At 43.0% G+C, this 19488-nt stretch overlaps 1 protein-coding gene across 3 annotated transcripts; it reads right to left on the bottom strand.

Moving 5' to 3' along the window:
- Positions 1-72: 72 nt before the first annotated feature.
- Positions 73-18996, bottom strand: plekhg7 (pleckstrin homology domain containing, family G (with RhoGef domain) member 7). Of its 3 annotated transcripts, none has more exons than XM_086298279.1 (17): positions 18744-18996; positions 17427-18209; positions 16717-16739; positions 14381-14499; positions 13156-13196; positions 12690-12791; positions 12140-12289; positions 11782-11877; positions 11368-11466; positions 9978-10091; positions 9396-9570; positions 8302-8417; positions 1574-1661; positions 1400-1479; positions 1135-1279; positions 836-933; positions 73-358 (listed from the first exon to the last, which is right to left on the bottom strand). In XM_086298279.1, exons 2-17 carry the CDS (start codon positions 18096-18098, stop codon positions 248-250), a joined length of 2229 nt encoding a protein of 742 aa, XP_086154405.1. In that variant the 5' UTR covers positions 18099-18209; positions 18744-18996; the 3' UTR covers positions 73-247. The 3 variants fall into 3 exon arrangements, with proteins under 3 accessions (XP_086154405.1, XP_086154404.1, XP_086154403.1); XM_086298278.1 differs by having other exon boundaries at positions 17427-18212; positions 18753-18996; XM_086298277.1 differs by having other exon boundaries at positions 18753-18996.
- Between the last annotated feature and the right edge of the window lie 492 nt (positions 18997-19488).

The raw sequence follows: 19488 nt of genomic DNA, 5'->3' as shown, positions 1-19488 counted from the left end.
TCAGAAGTGATCAATAGCTCACAGACAATTTAAAAACTGCATGAAATGATGTGTGGAACGCTAAACCCAACGTTTTACTACATGATGAGATGTTTATTTCACACTACTGTAGCAGCTGCCTTCACAGTCAAACCGTTTACAAAATCATCCTAGTGCTAGTGCAGTCATTTACAAGACATCAGGGGGCAGTGAAGTGCACATTAACAGTAGAAACTTTTTCACATGGCTTCTAGTTCTGCTTGATGGGTCATATCTGCGAAGACTCCAGCCACAGCGAGGAGCTCTTTACTCGTGCCTGCTGAGAGTCCTGCTTCAGCAGCGCCGTCACTGCGCCCTCTATCTTTGACATCCATACTCTCTGGTGGGGAAAAAATGTTTAGAAAGAGAAATATCAGATTTACCAGTTTGATTAACTGATAATATTATAAATTGTATAGTTTATTATTTCTTTGTAATGTTTGTTGCTGTAAGCTGTCCTAAACAGCTTCACACAAGTAAGATTAAACAATACAGCAATTTATTTTTATTTTCCTATACATTGTTCATCTAAACCAAAATAACAGAAACCTTTAAAAAGATTAAATGTATAGCTATGAATTTTTTACTATAAATAAATCTGAACAGACATGCATACAAACTGAATTTAGAAATCATTTAAAATATTTTAGCTTCACTTTCAGGCCTCTGAAGAGTTCACATCTTGCAATGATGTTTTGCACAAGGCAGAAATGTTTGGATAAACTTATGACACATTGTTCTTCTGAACATAATGTGATCTGTGTTCTGCATGCTCTCTTTGGAAACATTTCAGGTATTCACAGTTGAATTGATCTACCTTGACAGCCTCTGACGCAGCTTGCAGGATGAATGCACCAATACACTGTTGGTAGCGGTTCTGGTGCATTACTATGAAAGAATGAGGCAACCCCGATGCTGTCAAGAAAGTACAAATGCTTTCATTTAATAACACCAATGCACCACATGGCATGCAAACATAAACAGAGAGACGTGACCCTGAAGGATATTTTGATTCTGTTGACTGCTTTGCTACGATGTGCTACAAACATGTATTTTATAAAAAATGGGTTTAGAGCTAGAAAACTCAATTAGTTGAATCTTAAAAATTTTACTTACAGGAGGCATTAAGTTGATCGATGTTTCTAAGTTGGAGTCGATCTAGAGAGATTGGCTGGTCGAGAACCGTGAAGGTGCATCCCTCCTTCAGCATCTGATCCAGCTCCAGGTTTTTCAGAGGATTCTGCTCTGGACCTATGGACCTCTGCACAGGATGTCAGGACATATATATGAAGTTATGAGGGATATGTAGTTAAGGCATCCTTGCACTAAATATCTATCACTAGCCTAGGTTAGAGTGAGCAAAGGTTAATGAGTGACCCACCTTCTTGTTTCTCTTCATCTTTGTAATCAGCAAGAATTCATCAAAGAGGAACATATAGACGTCTATGAGCTTTGCGTTCTCTGGGAATTAACCACAGAAAGACGACGTAAAGTTTTTAGTCAATTCGAAGCAGGAAGCGTGTGAAATGTGTTGGATTTATGCCAGCTGACACACCTGTGAGGACGAGTTTCCCTTCGTGCAGCAGACTCCTGTGAGAAATCAGATTATCCAGTGTGACAGCCTTCAGAAGATGTTTCAGATTCTAAAAGAAAGAAAGTCACATTGGAAAACATTTTCACCTTTTAGCGCTTTTCAGACACATCGGTCTTTCCATTAATCTGACAGCAACTCAGCATGTTGGCTTCTGAATGAGCACCCTGGCCCTCTACTAGTAACATGTACATATCACTTTAAGCATAGCACGTCTTAACTGCATACTATTGGATTAATAAATAGGTATGCGCATGATAGCGAAAGAGCAAGTCACTCGTGTCTAATTTAAGATGCATCTTTGGTATTTCAAATGCAGATGAGCTGTCTTTTTTTTTTTTTTTTTTTTGGCCTGTCCCGTTTGGCTCTTTTGCCATCAGAATTGTTGTCTAAAGGCAAAGAAAGATGCCCAACGGATTTACTTTACCAAACTGACCATCCCAGCCTTGCCGTAATGGTCCATTTGATTCACCTTTTATTGTTTATTTTATTTTCACTTACTGAATACGGGACAGACTTGACTGGGGGAAAGAAGGGGAGAAAGAAAGAGGGAAAGAGAAACAGCTGAGAAGAGGGACAGGGGAGAAGGGCAAAAGACAAAAACCAACAGAACGGGCAGAGAAAAAAAAATGCATATATCAATCACCTGGATCACCTGCTGAGAAAGAAAAAAGAAAGCAAGCAGAAGAGAACAAGAGTAATAGAATAAACAACATCACAATGATATATGGGAATATGACAGTAAATACTAAATGTTAAACATTATTGTGCAGCACATAAGATCAACAGAACACAGTGTGCTTTGAGGTAGGAGCCAAAAAGGGTGTAGTTTGTGGGTGTGATCACCCGTGTGTACACCTGTGAGCATGGACGCGCTTGTTTTTTTTAAAAGGTTCCTTCATGTAATGATCTGCTAGAGGGTGTGGGGGGGCCACAGCCCCATCCTCCAGGGCGTGAAGCAGGTGTGGAGGAGATCAAAACTCCAGACATCCAGAGGCCCCCAGAACACAAGAGACCAAGGAAGACCAACAGAGGGGCAGCCGCGCCACTGTCCCGGAAAGAGCTGAGGAGAGTCCCAGATGAGGGCTCACTCAGCAGCCGCGGAGCAGAAGCCAGGGGGAGTTGCAGTGACGCGCCCGTGAGCTCCGCCGGCAGCCAGCTGCGCCTGAGTGACCGAGCCCCAGGCCGAGAGGCCGGGGGCACCCCACCTCCGAAGTGGCCCGAGCGAGCCCCAGGCTCCAGGCCCCGATAAGCGGCCGCCAAGGAGTGAGCCGGTGTGTACCTGGACGCCCATCCCCGGACACAAAGAACCACCAACGCACCGATGTCTGAGGGGGTCCGCCACTGGCAGGGGAAATGGTGGTAGGGGGAGATAGGCCTCCAAACCTTGGAGGGCCTGAGATGTCCCCAGAGAGGTGGCGCCTGACACCCAACCTGACATATAGACACAGACATACAGGCACACACAGATACAAACATCCATTCCCACCCTCATGCTCTCATATGCACTTACTCCACACTCAACCAACGTGGAGACGGACATAAAGAGACGTTGTACACACGATCACACTCCCCAAGCGTACTCTACAAACCGGGTCTAGGTGCCCCCGCCCCTGGAGGGGGGAACTGCACCCAGACCCAGGTGGTGTTTCCCTTTTCCCTGCGGTGGGGGGAGGCAGACCGCCCCGACTCCGCAGCAGCAGGAAGGCTCCACACTCCAGACCGCAGTCGGACGGCCAACTCCTCCTCCTAGTCCTAGCCCCCCTGCTCCAGCAGGTCGCAGAGAACGGGGGTGAGAGAAGACTCCGAACCTCCCTCCACCCGCTCATTGTAATGTTGATGCATGTGTGTTCTAAGGTGCATTTAAAACCCAGGAGGGCTTGGAGCTACCTGCCAGAGAGCAGCAGGTAAGCGCATAGTCCCTCCTGCTAGCCCTCAATGTCTACGTGTATTTAAAATTGAGAGGTGGGCAACGATGCCAGGGGTGGGGTGTACACCCTGATGGTACTTTGGACTCCGTGTATCGTGCCCACCCCCAAGATCCTATATGTATGTGTAATGAGAGTGTGAGTAATGTGAATGTCTAAGTTGTGGGATAAAATTGAGGCAGAGGCAGCCAGAAGGGGACAGGGGGGGGGGGGGGGGGGGGGTAGCCTCCTCTGCACCCTGGTGACATACCCCTACTCCAAGGCCCTGCATGTGTGGGTGGTTGTGGTGGAGCGGGAAGAGGGAGGCAGCTGGAGATGGGGAGGGAAGGAAGGGAGGGGCAGGTGACCCCTCCCTGGGGCCAGCTCCCCCGCTGACCCCAGTAGGCACCCCCATACTCCGCGACCCGCCAGGGAAAGGGGGCCCAGGCCCATCCAGACCGGGCCCAGTGCAGCAGCGCCGCCCGGCCCCACAGAGCCCGGGACAGTCCACCCAACCCCACCACAGAGAAAACTGCACCCACCCCACCATCCACTCATCTTCCAGACTACATAAGACAATAAACACCCAGGCTGAGATCTTCCTCCACCTCTCCTGTATCTCCCCCTCCTGCAGAGGGAGCTCCTGAGGAGAGGAAAGCTCCTGCAAGATGTGACAATCTCCCCCACCAGTTGAAGAGCCCCCCAGGTGGCTCGACGCACCGGCGGCACCCTGCTCCAGGGCTGGGCCCCCATGCACCCACCCGCCCACAACCCCGGCAACACACCAACCAGGACCCAAGCCCCCGAGGCCCGGTCCGGGTCCCAGCCCAGAGACGGAGCGCCCCCAGAACCTCACGCCCATCCCGGACCCACCCAGGGGCAGCCAGGCTACCAGGTCAGTAACCCACGTCCGTCAGCACAGACCCTCCCCTAGCCCCGCTGCACGCAGCCGCGAGGAAACAGTCACCGGAGAGCCAACAGAGCCCCTAACCGGACATGACCGCTACCCCGGGTTGAGCCCCCCAAGGAAGATGCCTCCGGGGAACCCCCCCGACGCCCTAAGCCTGTCCCTACCCCCACACCAATCACAACAGTGAAGGCGGGACCAAACTATGACCCCCCACCCCCACTAGGTGATGGAGCTGATCAAAGGAGCCCAGAGCAATTGATCTGATGTGGTGGCAGAGGCTGTATCAAGACTAATGTAATCTAATAGATAATTTCTATATTGGTTAGAATTAAGATTATTTTTATTTTTCCAGTTCATGAGGACTGTTTTCTTGGCTATGCATAGGGCAGTGAAAACCATATGGGCGATATTCTTTTCTGAAGTGACATTATCTAAGCTGCCCAACAAACACACTAAGGGGGAAGTTGGAATGTTACATTTCAGACACTTCGATAAGTCTTCACATATCTCGCGCCAAAACTTCTGAACTGGTGGACAGAACCAAAGAGCGTGGATATAATTCTCCGGTGAATTGGTTTGGCAGTGTGAGCAGTTGTTGGTAGACGTAAAGCCCATCTTGAACATCCGATGACCTGTATAGTGCACTCGATGTAATATTTTGTATTGAATTAATTGAAGACTGGGATTTCTAATTAGATGAAAGGTTTTTAAGCAAATCTGAGACCAGAAGTTTAGGTCTAAGTTAACTGATAAATCCGCTTCCCATTTTGCAATAGGAAGTGATATTGATTCATCTGTTTTAGAAAGCATTCTGTATATTTTGGATAGTAATTTGGGGGGTTTAAGAGTAAGAAATTGAACCACACTTGGTGGTGTTTGTAGTTCAACTTGACCCGGTTTAAATTTCTTTTTTACTATGGATTTAATTTGTTGATATTCTAAAAATCTTTTCTTGTTGATCCCATATTGTGTAACTAGTCCGTCAAATGAAATAAATTCTGTTCCTTCTAGTATATGTTCTAAATATTTGATTCCTTTATCACTCCAATCTGAAAAGTTTATCATATTATTGTTTTGTAATATGTCAGGGTTGTTCCAGATAGGTGTACGTTTGCATGGGATTAATGAAGACGCCGTCAATTTTAGAAACTCCCACCATGCTGTCAGAGAAGAGCTGATGTTGATGCTTTTAAAGCATTCATGTCGTTGGATGTTTGAGCTGATAAATGGTAGGTCTGAGATCTCTAGATTATTGCAGAGTGCTTGTTCTACATCTAGCCAAGGTTCATCTAAGAGGGTGTGTTTTAGCCATCCTGAGATAAACTGAAGCCTGTTGGCTAAGAAGTAGTGCTGAAAGTTAGGCAGTTCTAGTCCTCCTTTATCCTTGGTCTTTTGTAGTGTTTTTAAGCTTATATGTGGGGGTTTATTTTTCCAAAGGAATTTGGACATACATGAATCTAGAGATCTGAACCAATCTTGTGGCGGTTTAGTTGGGATCATTGAGAATAAATAATTTATTTTTGGTAAGACCATCATTTTTATAGTGGCAACCCTTCCCATGAGTGATATGGGTAGACATTTCCATCTAGCCATATCATCTTCTACCTTCTTTAAAAGTGGGATATGGTTTAATTTAGTTAGATCTGCAAGCTTGGGAGAAACATTAATACCTAAATATTTTATATTTCCCGATTGCAGTGGGGTAGAAGAGGAATTATGGAAGGAGCAATTAATCGGTAGGACTGTAGATTTTGACCAGTTAATTGAGTAATCTGATATTCTTGCAAAAGAGTTTATCAATTCAATCACCCCAGAGATATTGGTTTGTGAATTTTGGAGAAAGAGTAACACATCATCCGCATAAAGGCTGATTTTATGTTCCACGTTCTTGCATTTTATGCCCTTAATTACTGAATTCTGTCTAATTGCTGCTGCTAGTGGTTCAATAAAAATTGCAAATAGTGAAGGGGAGAGTGGGCATCCCTGCCTGGTGCCCCTCAAGAGACAGAAGCTGGAGGATGTCTGGTCATTTGTTCTAACACAAGCTGTTGGGGAATTATATAATATTTTTAACCAGTTTATGAAAGAGGATCCAAAACCAAATTTGTGTAAAGTTGCAAATAGAAATTTCCAGTTAACTCTGTCAAATGCTTTTTCTGCGTCTAAAGAGAATATTGTAGTTTCTAGGTTTTTACTGTATGAGTAGTCTATCAAATTAAGTAATCTACGTGTATTTGTTGATGAGTGCCTACCTTTTATGAAACCAGTTTGGTCAGGATGAATTAAGAGGGGGGTTATTTTCTCCAGTCTCTTTGAGAGAGCTTTGCAGATTATTTTAAGGTCTACATTTATAACATGTACATATCACTTTAAGCATAGCACGTCTTAACTGCATACTATTGGATTAATAAATAGGTATGCGCATGATAGCGAAAGAGCAAGTCACTCGTGTCTAATTTAAGATGCATCTTTGGTATTTCAAATGCAGATGAGCTGTCTGTGTGAGGGCTACAGGTAGCTGCTGCAAACAGGTAGCACACAAAAACAAACACGTTCACATAAACAGATGACAATGGCGGAAAGAACTAAATGTTCAAAACTGTGGTCACATTTAACTACGGTTACATGCTGACACTACCAGTACCACGGGTGTAAATAAGTATTGTCAGCACTGACGATAGTTAAATGCTCACAATACTTATATGCAACAAGTCATTTACATGTAAGACTTACACATCGCAACTCTCTACCACTGCTATCTGTGTTCACTTCAGTTCAGGTTTGTTTATATAGCACCATATCACAATAGTCCTCCTCAAGGCAATTTATGCTTTACTATATAACTTGCAATGTAAAAGCAAAGACTACAACAATTATACAGTCCCCCTATGAGCAGGCACTTGGGAAAAGCTTTCTTTTAACAAGAAGAAACCTCCGGATCAGAACCAGGCTCACTGAGGGGCAGCTTTCAAGGAACTGGTTCATGGTGAGGAGAAAGAGAAGAGAAAAAAAAATCTGACAGGACAAAACACAAATTTCGGAAGAGAATGTGTGTCACAGTGTATGACAGGAAATCTCCCAGAAGCCTGTAGCAGCAAAACTATAGCAGCAACTATAAGTTAACTTTTCAAAAAGGAATGTTTTAATCAGTTTAGAAGGTATCTGTCTTCCAAATACAAACTGGGAGGTGGTTTCACAGTAGAAGCTCTTTCCCCATACAACTGTTGGGTGGGCTGGTCCCATTAAAACAAAAGGGAAAAAAATAAGTGCATTTACACACATGCAAGTTTCTCTCCTCTGGTGTCTGAGTCTTTCTGTTTCACAGCGTGCTCTGCACCTGGATGACAGACTTATTACCTTAGTATAAGTGCTATGAAATCAAGCTATTCATTAACTGTCTTCCTTTCACTGCTCTCACTTACACCAAGTGTTTGCTGCTCTTTCTATTTCGCTCTGTATGCAAAGCCCATTCCCTTGCCACATGTACGGCAGAGAGAAAGTGAAGATAAAATAACTACAGATGAAGAGAATACAAACAGAAGTGTTAATCCACCTACAATGACAGGGAAGAAAGACTCTCTTGGAAAAAAGAAGAAGAAGAAGAATAGTGCCGCTGTCATCCTCCCATTCAAATTGAAGCTAATATTTAAAGATGTGAAACTGAACTATTATCAAATGACACTGTAAAACTCTAAATACTGCTATTCATTGCTTTCAGATCTGATTTTCTGATAATTTGATCAGTTTATCTGATGATCATCAGGCACTGGAGGATAAAGTGTTGGCACATCTGTGTGACACGTTGCTCTTTCAACACAGTTCCTGAAGACACAAACACACCCAAATAGCAATATATACACAAACACAGGACAGACCTCAGGGATGAAAGCACGCTTGTCCCTCTCCCATACAGGCAGCCAAACCAGGGCATCTCTCAACTGTTTCACTTTCTGGTAGTTATCCAGCCATTTGACCTTTCCTTCTAAATCACCTGTAAACAGAGAGGACAGGAGACTGAATGTCATTAAGGACAAAAACAGGTCCTCAGACTCAAATTGGTCACTGACAACTTCATTCATGTCTGACACGTCACACAAAACTCCTGCTACATTTCCTATGCCTTTTATTTTACGTAACATATACCTATGTAAAATATGCATTTTATAATGTACCAAAGTGCATAATGATTACATTCATTTATAATGCTATACAGTGATGCCATACATGGGCGTGACCATATCGTGAGAGATTTCAGCTGTCTCTGCTTTTACAGTAAATATCCCCCACACCCACAGAGGACTTTGGTCTACACATCCTAGCTGTGATTACAATACTCATTGTCACCTACGCTTTACACAATCATAACCTTTTAAAAGGTGTGGTAAAACACACCTTTTTAATGGTTATGGGACAAGGTTTAATTAAAGATTTCTGAACCCTGAGCAGTTTCGTTTGGTACGGTTATTTGTTCAACGCGGCAACATGACATTGAGTTGAACGGCTGTAGAACATTTCCCACAGCCTGTCCTTCCAGTTATATAATAAACCGCCAAAACAGGTCTGCAAGCAGAGGCTTGCAGTGAAAAATAAATGGTCAAGGCCTCCTGGCTGATATCCAAAGCATGCAACCTGTGTGCTGACAGGCACTGATACTAGCTGGCCTGTTTATGTTGACAGACTTACGTCCACTTAAAAAGCCCTTCTATCTAGATATGTTTGTAAACCACCAGGAGGCAAACACGTCGTGCTGAAGAAACACCTGAGTCATGATCAGCTGATTAACATTACTCAGACGCCTGACTCAAAACATTCATTTTGCAAGGTGACGAGACCTGTGCAGGCGCTTTAATTTAGCAGGACTGAAACAGTAAAAGCAAATTTAGCCAAGCAGAGTCTCCTAATGAGGTCAGCCGAAATCAAAAGGAGAGCATTTTGATAACAGAAGGGAATTTTCGAATTCAGTGCTCACATATCGATTTATCCACTTGTTCTGCTATAAGTTCCAGCCCTCGGGCTTCGTCCTCCTTCTGGCATCTCTTTGCGATATTCCGCAACAGCAGCGGGTATCGAGTTAGCCTCTGCAGCGGTGCCACCAGCAGGTCACGCAGGTGAAGCCTTCGGCACTGCTTGCTCCTCTCACACCACTGAGGAGAAAAAAGGAGGGACAAAGAATGGGTACAGTGACAGAACGAGTGAGGTCAAATGTTTGAAAGGACTTGACTTTGTAGGGAAGGAGGGAGAGGATGGGCAGTGAAATGCCTGTGAGAAGAAATTATATGTAAGACCAAACACAGTGACAGTTCCAGCAAACACGCCAGCATGATGACAGGGAAAGTTACACAAGGTACAAACGGTGACATTCCTCCCATTGGCAGGCTGCTGTGACACTGAACTGATTGTTTGCTATTTGGGCACCAATGCTCCTGTGAGTCCTCTCTCACATTGGCACACAACACCTGCTGCATTGTCATGGTACACAGCGTCCTTCCCACTGTGCTGACTGGCACGCTCACACACACACAGACACACACCAGTAAGACCTCTCCTGTACCTTCACGTAAGTCCCAAAGTCCTCTCTGGGCTTCAGACTGTCCAGATACAGAAGAGCCGTGGAGTAGTTGAGGCAATACGTCTGCAGGCAGTGGCATATGCTCTCCTGGAAAGCCTGCCAGCAGACAGTAGTGTTAGACAAACACTGGGATACAGGCTGCTGGGTCGCATCAGCTGTTAAGCTGCAGATAAACATATCGTAAAAAAGCACAAAGAGGATGCCGCATGCACACATGCACGCACAAAAATGTCCAGTGTGTGTTTGTAATGGCATACATGCGTCTAAGATTGTCCTGTGATGTTTCTGTTAAACTTTTAATAATTTTATGTAATTGTAACTAGAGTTAGGTAACCTTTTCCCTTCTCAGCGAGCTTTGAAGATGCCATATTTTCAACACGCTCTTGTCATGAGAGAAAGGAAGATGGAACAGATAATAACAAAGCACATACGTAGATTTCAAAGTACAGTTTAAATGCAAGCATGCTAAATTTGGTCAGTGAGAGCATCGTGAAAGAAAGAAAGTAAATTCAGCTGTGTATTTGTGTTCTCATAAAAAACATCTGCATTAAGGGGACACTTTCCCGGGCACTAGTTATCACACTTGATTATTGGGCTATAAGACTCTGTGGAATGTGTTTTGTCCATGTGAGCAGCTAGAAATCTAGTCCAGCTTGAAGCTGTCGATTTTAGAGCAGGAGCTTCTCTCAGTCCATGGTGATGTAAAACGCTTGTGCAGTTACCAGTTCATAGCAGGCTGGAGCCTCGTGGTTCCTAAGTTGTTCTTGAACATCCTAAACAAATTCCTCTCATGTGGCTATGCTTAAAGGCCAGGTATGTGCCAACAAACCAAGCAATTTAAATGAACTCAAATTCCACCCTAACGAGCGATTAAATACCTGTATGTGCATTTTTAATCCCGTGTGGATTAGAGAAAATCCAAAATAAAGTCCAACTTGTGTACCCAGTTCTTGTTTTTTGAAGTCATTAAAGATATATGCTATACAATCAGCCTACCCTGGAAAATGAACAGTCCAAAGAAATCATAAAAAATTACCAAAAAATGATCAGTGTACTTAAATGTTTGACCTCAACTGTACGAGAATATTACATTTTGGCTTTTCTGCACATTATATCAAGTCCAGCTGATCCTTAATAGCTAGAAGAAAATAAGAATGCTTCCCAAATAAGAGCTTAAGGTTAATAAATTCAAACTATGCAGCTATTTTTCAAGTCTTTGAAAAAAAAAGCTGTTTATGAAAATACTTTAAGGATTATATAATAATTAATCCAGATGAGCATATCATTCATACTTTTTCTATCTATTTTGATTGTCTTATCAGCGGGCTAGTGAACACTGCTGTCACAGAGTCCAAATGTGAATCAAACTTGCCTTCCCCAGCAGATCCAGCAGGGTGGGACTGCCACCCTCAGTAATCTCCAACATGTTCTTGATAACGCGGAGGAGGCTGTTTAGGAAACCTGAGCTCACCTGGAGCAGAAAACAGTGTCAAATGTCACCACAGGGCCATGTGACATTTTTATAATATCACCGAGGTATTATGTTAAGATAATTGTTAACAAAGGTTTTTTACACCACATTATTTTTTGCTGACCATTAAATAAGCTTTAAATAAAAAGCTAGCATTTTAAAATAATACAGCTGTAACGACTCATCATTAGCCCTTTCATAGTAACTTTATGTTGATGTGACACCAAACCATGTTGTTTTAAGGATATGAAAGCAACTGTTGTTAAAAATGATTTACACAAACTCCTCATGCAAATGATTTGCATCATTTCTCACCAGGCAAAGCTCATTGAGATTCGCAAACAGCCTCCATGAGTCAATATCAGTCAGGCAGTTGGTCACCTGCAGGTTTGTGAGCGTAGCCGAAAACACCTGAGAGGCACAAAGAAAGCAGAAAGAGAATAGGTTCAAGGTCTCTCTCATGCCAGCATTAAATTTCAAATCCACTGGTGGAAAGACGGGAAAATCCAAAGAGAATTTTACACGAACTCCAAAGGCGGGAATTCAGTGAGAAGAATACAAAGAAGCAGGTGTTCAGTTGCATTTGGGTTTGGTCTATTTATTTGTGATCCTGTGTGTGTTTTTGTGATTGTGTGTATGTGTGCATTGTGAGGCTCTGTAGGGAAAGAGTCACCTCTTTGAGAACCATGAGTTGATCCATGAAGTAAACACACTCGCTGGTGAAGAGCTCCCAGATGGTCTCTTGTCTCTTGAAGCCCTGCGGGTCAGAGGAAGCACTGACCTGGGAAGACTGGTCTTGCAGGAACTCAGCCAGAGAGTAGTCCTGCTCACAGATACACAAAAAGACAAGAAGCTATAACTCAAAGTAAAGGCTGCATCCTCCACAGAAATCTCAGCAAACGTGTTTATTTTATGGCTGTAAATTTCCATCTGCCACTATTATAGATTCAGGAGTACATCAGTGTTTGTTTGTGTACATATACAGGTCGACTTGTGTAGTCACTGCCTAGAAATTCTGGTTCTTACACAGTCTGTGTCATTCAAACATTGTAGGAGCTTCCATGTAACTGTCAGCTTCTCATTTCTGAGTCATCTGGCAAACACTGAGTTGTATTTGACTTGGGAATCTGGATGGCTAAGCCTGGATCACAAAGTCAGTGAATGTACAGAACCAACACGATGATTTACAAAACAAACAGCAGCTAATAGCGCTCATTTCTTGCCTTATATCTCTGAAGCTCCAAGTTTCTCCAGTCTTGAATCTGTGCAGTTGAGAGATATTTCTCAATATCTGACACCGTGCATGTCTGCGGCTTGCCTTTACTCTGAAAGGGAAAAAAAAATTAGGCAACACATTAGGCAGATTTTTAGGGCTGTGCACTAGCCAAGAAAAAAGGGTGTGTGCCTAATTGTTGTTAATATCTGTTCACATAACAACCCAGCAGTTTCAAAACTAAATTAACAAGTTTGGCTCAAGTTCTGCATTTCAAGTGTTGACCAATTACAAAAAGCTGTGTGGGCCAAAAGGGATAAGAGGAAACACACTAATCTGCTTTGGGAAGTGGGTCAGAGAACAATGTCCAAGCCAATTGCTCACTCCTAAAACAAAGTACATCAAAACAAATTACAAGCATGCCACTGGCACCAGTCACACACATCGATGACTAGCAGAAATACAAATGCACTTACCGTACTACGCCTCGAAAAAGGCCACTTTGACTTCTTGGTATCTGTAAAAGTTGTGACAGTGAAAAGAAGCGTGAGCATTTTAAGTTATACGCACATGACAGTGCCAATCACAGCTTGCTGAAAATGTCAAAAAAATCTTTTGTTTTTTGTAAAGTGACCACCACAAGTTCTGTCCTTTTGCTTTTTTTAAATTCTAGAAATACAAATAATGCTCCCTTTACGACACAACAACACTAGACTGATTTCTACTCATAACTCTATATAGCACTTTCTACAGATTATCTCTAGTCTGTCTGTTTTATAGGTGTGTAGATAAAGTTATAAACCACACTTTTAGTAAAGATGTAATAATAAAATAAGATGTAACTTACAATAATCTTGACTTTGAATAAATTTAATGCTATAAAACCATTACCTTCATTATAAAAAAGTAATTATAATCATTAATGAACTTAGTTTGAGGTTTGAAATTCAGCTAAAAAAACAAACTTTTATTAAAGTACTAAATTAAACATTTAGTCAAAGTAGCTTTCAAGTATTTCAATAATCAATAATGGTGGGGAAAAAACATTTTGCAGTATTTTTGTAGTATTTTTACTTGCATCTAAACAGGAATACCAAATAAATATAATTTAGTCATAAATTTAAATAGTCTGAGAATACTATAAACAGGAAGGCTCATCTCATGCACCATCATCTGACATAACGTTAGCCGAGCAAACTTAATTGATATCAAAGTGATTAGCAGATTGACTCTGCATTAGGGTAACATTTATGGGAGGTTTTATTGATGGTGTTGGTATGCTTAGCAACCTCATTTTGCAGCCAAAAAACATAAGTGAAGTGAGATAACTTTATCTTTGTGTTACTGGATAAAACAGGTACGGATGTAATTAGCAGATACTCAGGATATCGCATGCCTAAAAATTGCGATGATATTGTATGGTGGCGTGCCTGGTGAGTCCCACGTCTAAAAATAAAAAGTTCATGGAAATTCATAAAGTAAACTGAAAAAAAAAATCTAGCTGTTGTGCACACATTTGAGTCGATCACCATAACAACAAGAAAGGACACGATACAACCAAGCAGGAAGCAGGAAGTTCATTTTGCTGTGAAGCATTACAACAATAGACATATTGACTCAATAACAGACCCATACTAGTTCATGAGCAAGCATCACCTAAACAGAGGGCAGACTGCAATCTGCTGGGACTGACAGAGGTACCTGCGAAGTTTGAGTCATTTAGTAAGTCAGCTGCTCCATTGGACACGAAAAGATCTCCTGGAGAAACATCCAAGCCGGGCAAACTCACGACGACGGAGCTCCGTCTCCTCTGATAAAGCCTGAGGACACAAAAGCGGACAGGTGGACAATTTAAGATGGAAAAAAATCCAAATACGCAAACAAAGAAAAGACAAAACAACCAAAAAAACCAAAAACGAGTTCTTCATACTAAGAAGAAAAGCTCATCAGACATCAGAAATGTACAGTTCAATGATTATTACTCCATTGTAAGTGTATTATATTCTAAAAGAATGGAAATCATACAAGCAACAGGAAATTACAGAATTCCTATTTGTGGTTTTACATTGTTGGGATACCACTGAAATACCATCCGCATTGTGCAGCAACCCGGCGATTAACATAGGATAAGTGTTATGTGTCTGGTTATCCGTGGATAGATGCTTGTTAATGGATCGCCCTATTTGTGTGGAAGGAGGCAAGCTGTCAGTGTGTGCCAGTTATAATCCGCTTGGTCTGCTTTTCATAGCTAGTAACTGAGGCATGGCTGTGGCTGGAAAAACACAGGCCTGCCTCTCAGCCTCAGGCAGGGCTTAAACGGCCACTGTTCTCAAGTGTTTTGACTTATCCTCTGCTGCTGCTGCACTTCTGGGATTATTGCTGAAAGCAAAAATGGACGTTCACATGTTGAAATTAAAAATTAAAAGCCCAGTGATAAATCTTCATAAGCAATGGAAGCTGACCCTGGAATATGCAGGCTAAATATCCAGAAAGGGCACGGCCATGGAAATGTTTTCATTTGTTGTAAAAGCCCAAAAGGAGGAACTTGATTGGTGACAGCATGACATTAAACCGTCCCAATGCTAAATAGACAACTGCAGTCGTTAAACATGACTGCATACAGCCATAAAAAAGGACACAAGGTTCTGCTAAAGCTAAGGCTCACTTTGAACACGCTGACACTGATCGACAAGCGGTCAGTGACCCACGTCAACACTCTGCGGTTTGGCTTTTAAATATTTTAGTGCCTTTGACTTCAAAAAGGAGAATTTAAGCAGGAATCAGTAGTGATGAAAGTAACAGATTAAGGGCAGATAACAGCAACACACAATGTGGCTAAAAACCATAAGGAAGTGTGACTGACAGATGAGGGCTAATGCCCCTGTTTAGATTGACAATACAATACAGTGGAGCAGAAGTAAAAGCAAGGGGAAGAAAATGCAGGAACAATTTATGTAAAACTTCTTCATTAGATTGAAGGAGGAAGTGTTCTTCCCCTCACGGTGCAACACATCCCCTCACACAGGACCTGCATTCTTGCTGCTGTGGCTGCACAGTTGCAAAAGTACCCTACGAGACTAATTCGAGTGCACATGTAGGCCACATAGCTGCAGGGCCAACTCATACACTTGGAGGATAAGTCAGTCTACAACTGAGCGGGGGTAACCTGGTACGTTTTTCCTCTAGGACACTTTTGTTCAACTGTGAAAGCACCAACTGTTCTTCGCTCTCACTGGATGGGCCGTTTTCTTCCTGGTAAACTGATACGACACCCACGTCCAGATCAATGTAAAGATGCTGAACAGAGAGACAGATAACAGTCGGCAGTAGCACCTGAGGGGACATGTGGCACGAAAGGTACGATTACCTCTTCATACCAGGCCAGTGTCGCCTTGCAGTTCATTCCACAGCATCCTCACAATGACATCCTGTTGGTTTGTGGCAGCTCAGAAAGCTTTCTCTTTGTCCGCCTCTCTGCTACAGAGAGCACTTGTAAAAATGGCCGCTTTGTTCATGCATAACAAGAGAAATAATGATGCTCCCAAACAAGACTGTCCCAACCAAGGCTCGCAAAGGCCCGGTCACTGTAAGAGGCACAGTGCCAGGGTGTAATTACAGGGACAATAGCTGCCTAATTATCCGGTGAGGGGAAGAGCCTGGACGCCTATTAGGAGGGGTGTGGGCGGCAGTAAGGGAAAACAGCCTTAATGAGCCCATACATAACCATAGGACTCTCAAAACTTAACCCACCAAGCTTATGAAGCATTAACAAAGACACGAGTGACAATGAGTGCACAACAGGGATCCTCAAAGCAAAGGTCCAATCATCCTCGCTTGCTCTCAAGCACCAAGAGAGCACACAACTCAGAGGCACTCTGACATGTTGTAGCTCGGATTTTGGGTTGTTTTTGTGAGCAGGTGAAACAGAAGGACAAAAATAAAAAAAGAAACCATATGTGACAGCTGTATCCGTTCCAGGAAGAGTTTTACGATAGGGTAACACAGACAACATGCAAAACAGTCCAAGGTACACTTACCTATCATGGCAGGATTCCTTCTCCTGTAAGAAAAAAGAACTTTGTTAGTGACCTCATCTTTCCAAATCAGCAGTTATACTACACGCCACATCGACACTGTCTCGCTCCACAGTCAGGACCAAGCAGAGGGTTCACAGACCTCCTGCCGCTAACAACACCACTATATCACTTTCAAAGACATTCAAATTTGAATCTGTATTTTAAGTGGTCGCTTGCATTCAAAAGCCTCTGATATTGGAGGAGAATGCCGGTGCTCTATTGAGGATCGGCTCGCTTGAATACCGTGAGCTGATGAATAGATCTCCCCATTATCTTTTTCCATCGCTCACTGACCCCTCCATTATTAGGTGACTGCTGACTGCGGTGAATAGGGGCCCGAGGAGAGCACTTCCCAGGGCTCTCCAGGCAGTGGGCTTGGTCAGAGCTGTCAGTGCATGTAACTGCTGATTCATTTGCTGTCAAAAGCTTGCATTGTGAGTGACCACTGCGGGAGGCAAGGCCAATTGAGGGAATGAAGGTTTTCCTCAAGGAAGGAATGTGCAACCATTTAATTTTTAGACTTTGCCAAAAAAGAAAAAAAATCTGCAGTAGATTACAGGAAATTTATGTGTGGTGATGGGGAAGAGGTTGGTGTGAAGGTTATGAAAAATTGTCTTTTTCCTGAGTAAATATGCAAACACTAAATTTACAAATACGTGGTAAAAGCTCACCTGAACTTCATCCTCAGGAAATCCATTGTCTTTAATAAGAAAAGGATGAGCACTGTGACATTCTTGTTCCACAGAAGTGATACTGTTGTCAAAAGTCTTTGATCTATGCGATCTGCTTCGCTGTTGGCCTGAGGATGACACTGGCTGATGATCGGCCTCCCCGTCAGAGAGTGGGCTCGCTGCAAGAGGTGAATCTACTCGGTGTCCTGGTGACAGGGGACTTATGGGGGATCCCGTGCTTGCAGATGATTGCTCTTCCTGAGTGCTCCCCATCCTGTGAGGCTCTCTAAAATCTATCTGAGGACGTCGGGTGCTCCTCATCCTCCTCAAGGTGGGAGATGTGGAGATACGTCCAGGAGCCTGGCGGTCAAACTGAAAGAAAGGTGGAGCCGAGTTGTCTGGGTTTACCAAAGACAAATGTCTCATTTTGGAGTGTGTCCGTTTGAGATCTATGTGCATTATGACTGGGTTACTGGTCTGGCTCTCTTTGTGCTCAAAAGATGGCGAGTCCGTTTGCGTCTCAGCATCCGCCACACCTGTTGTGACAACTTCATTTTCAGCCCATTCGATGTAGCTCCAGTCCAACTTCTTTTCATTGTCCGTGTCCTTATCCTGCAGAATAACGTGCTGTAGAGAAGACATTGCAACCTCAAAGGCATTGTAGGGCTGCATAGATCAGGAAATGTGTAATCTTATAGTCTGATTTTTTTTCTCCTTCCACTCGAGCTCAGATGATAATCCTACATTCCAGTCACCGTTCACATCGCTTTACTTCTCCTGATTCTGCTGGGAAAAGATGAGAGTTAGCCATCAGAAAAAAGCAAATGAAACCAGGCACAAGCCTATATCCAAAAAATGAGTTTTAAAAGGTCAGCTGGCACTAAAGAAGCCCTGAAAATACATCGTGTGTTTATATAGTTTACGATACAGATGGAGTAGCTCACATATCCAACAGCAGAGTCACAGCACAGTGTGGCAATAGAGGTCTTGGCAATGTGGCGCTAAAGAGGCCATGCACCTTGCACTACCTCTACTGACTCAGGTTACCATCTGCTCCTGCTTTTGCATATTGATGTAGCCTTTTCTCCTTTTTACTATTTCGTTGTCCTAATGTACTACAACACTGCCTTTCACTGTTTACTCAAAGCCGAAAGAGCAGTTAACTCGGCACATCAACGAGCGGAGAAAGGTTAAGGGAATAAAGACAAAAAAAGTATCGATTTAACCACATCAACGATTTGTCTTAATAATAAATAAACGCGTTAACGTGAAGAGAGAGACTGCACATGCGCCGAAAGAGGGAAAAAATTAACAAGCCTGGTTTACTTTCATCCTCCGGTGCCTCGCGACCACTCGGACCGACAGCTCGCGGTGAAGGCTGACCGAGGGGAGTCCTGCTGGATGTCTGGATACAAGGCCGAATATTAAGTTATTTCTTATTTGTTCCTCCAGAGTGGAGCTCCTACTGCTGGTCCGTGTAGAGAGAAGTGAAGGAAGGAGTGGAGCGTTTCATTGTTCAGAGCTGTGAAAGGTGCGACTGCTCTGCTCTGCTCTCTCTCTCTCTCTCTCCAGCCCAGTATGTCACACACAAGTTACACGAAGCCACCCGGTCAGTGTTTGCCTCACTAGTACACCTCATGTTAAATTATTGCCACCTACCTCTGTAACATGCGCAGTTCATTCAGATGCCTCAACTTTTTGGTAAGTGTAAGGATATAGACCACAACTGTGGATGTATTATTGTGAGCAAGTATCAGAAATTAATATCATATTAATTTCCATTAGAGACACTAGTTTTAGGTCTATGTATATTTAAAATAGTGTAATATTTAAAATATAATTTAGTTTGTTTTTTTCTGATGCTACATTTTTTAAAACCACTGCTTTTGATAAAAAAAAGTCCAGGATTTTTTTCCCCAGTCGGTGGAATAAAAATTTGTCAGCATAAAGTGCTGCTCCCAATTATGTTTATTCAGTTTAGGCTGTTAGCCTGTCACTGTCTGTGTGCCAGCATCAAATTAAGGAAAGCCTAACATTATGCAACCCACTCATTTCTTCTAGT

Source organism: Aulonocara sp. 'chitande type north' Nkhata Bay, linkage group LG7, assembly GCF_057382095.1.
Source record: "Aulonocara sp. 'chitande type north' Nkhata Bay isolate Kocher_YH1m ecotype deep benthic linkage group LG7, A_spYH_male_GT1.1, whole genome shotgun sequence".
NCBI lineage: Eukaryota > Metazoa > Chordata > Actinopteri > Cichliformes > Cichlidae > Aulonocara > Aulonocara sp. 'chitande type north' Nkhata Bay.
The sequence above is the reverse complement of the archived record's forward strand: the minus strand, read 5'-3'. Positions and strand labels throughout refer to the sequence as shown.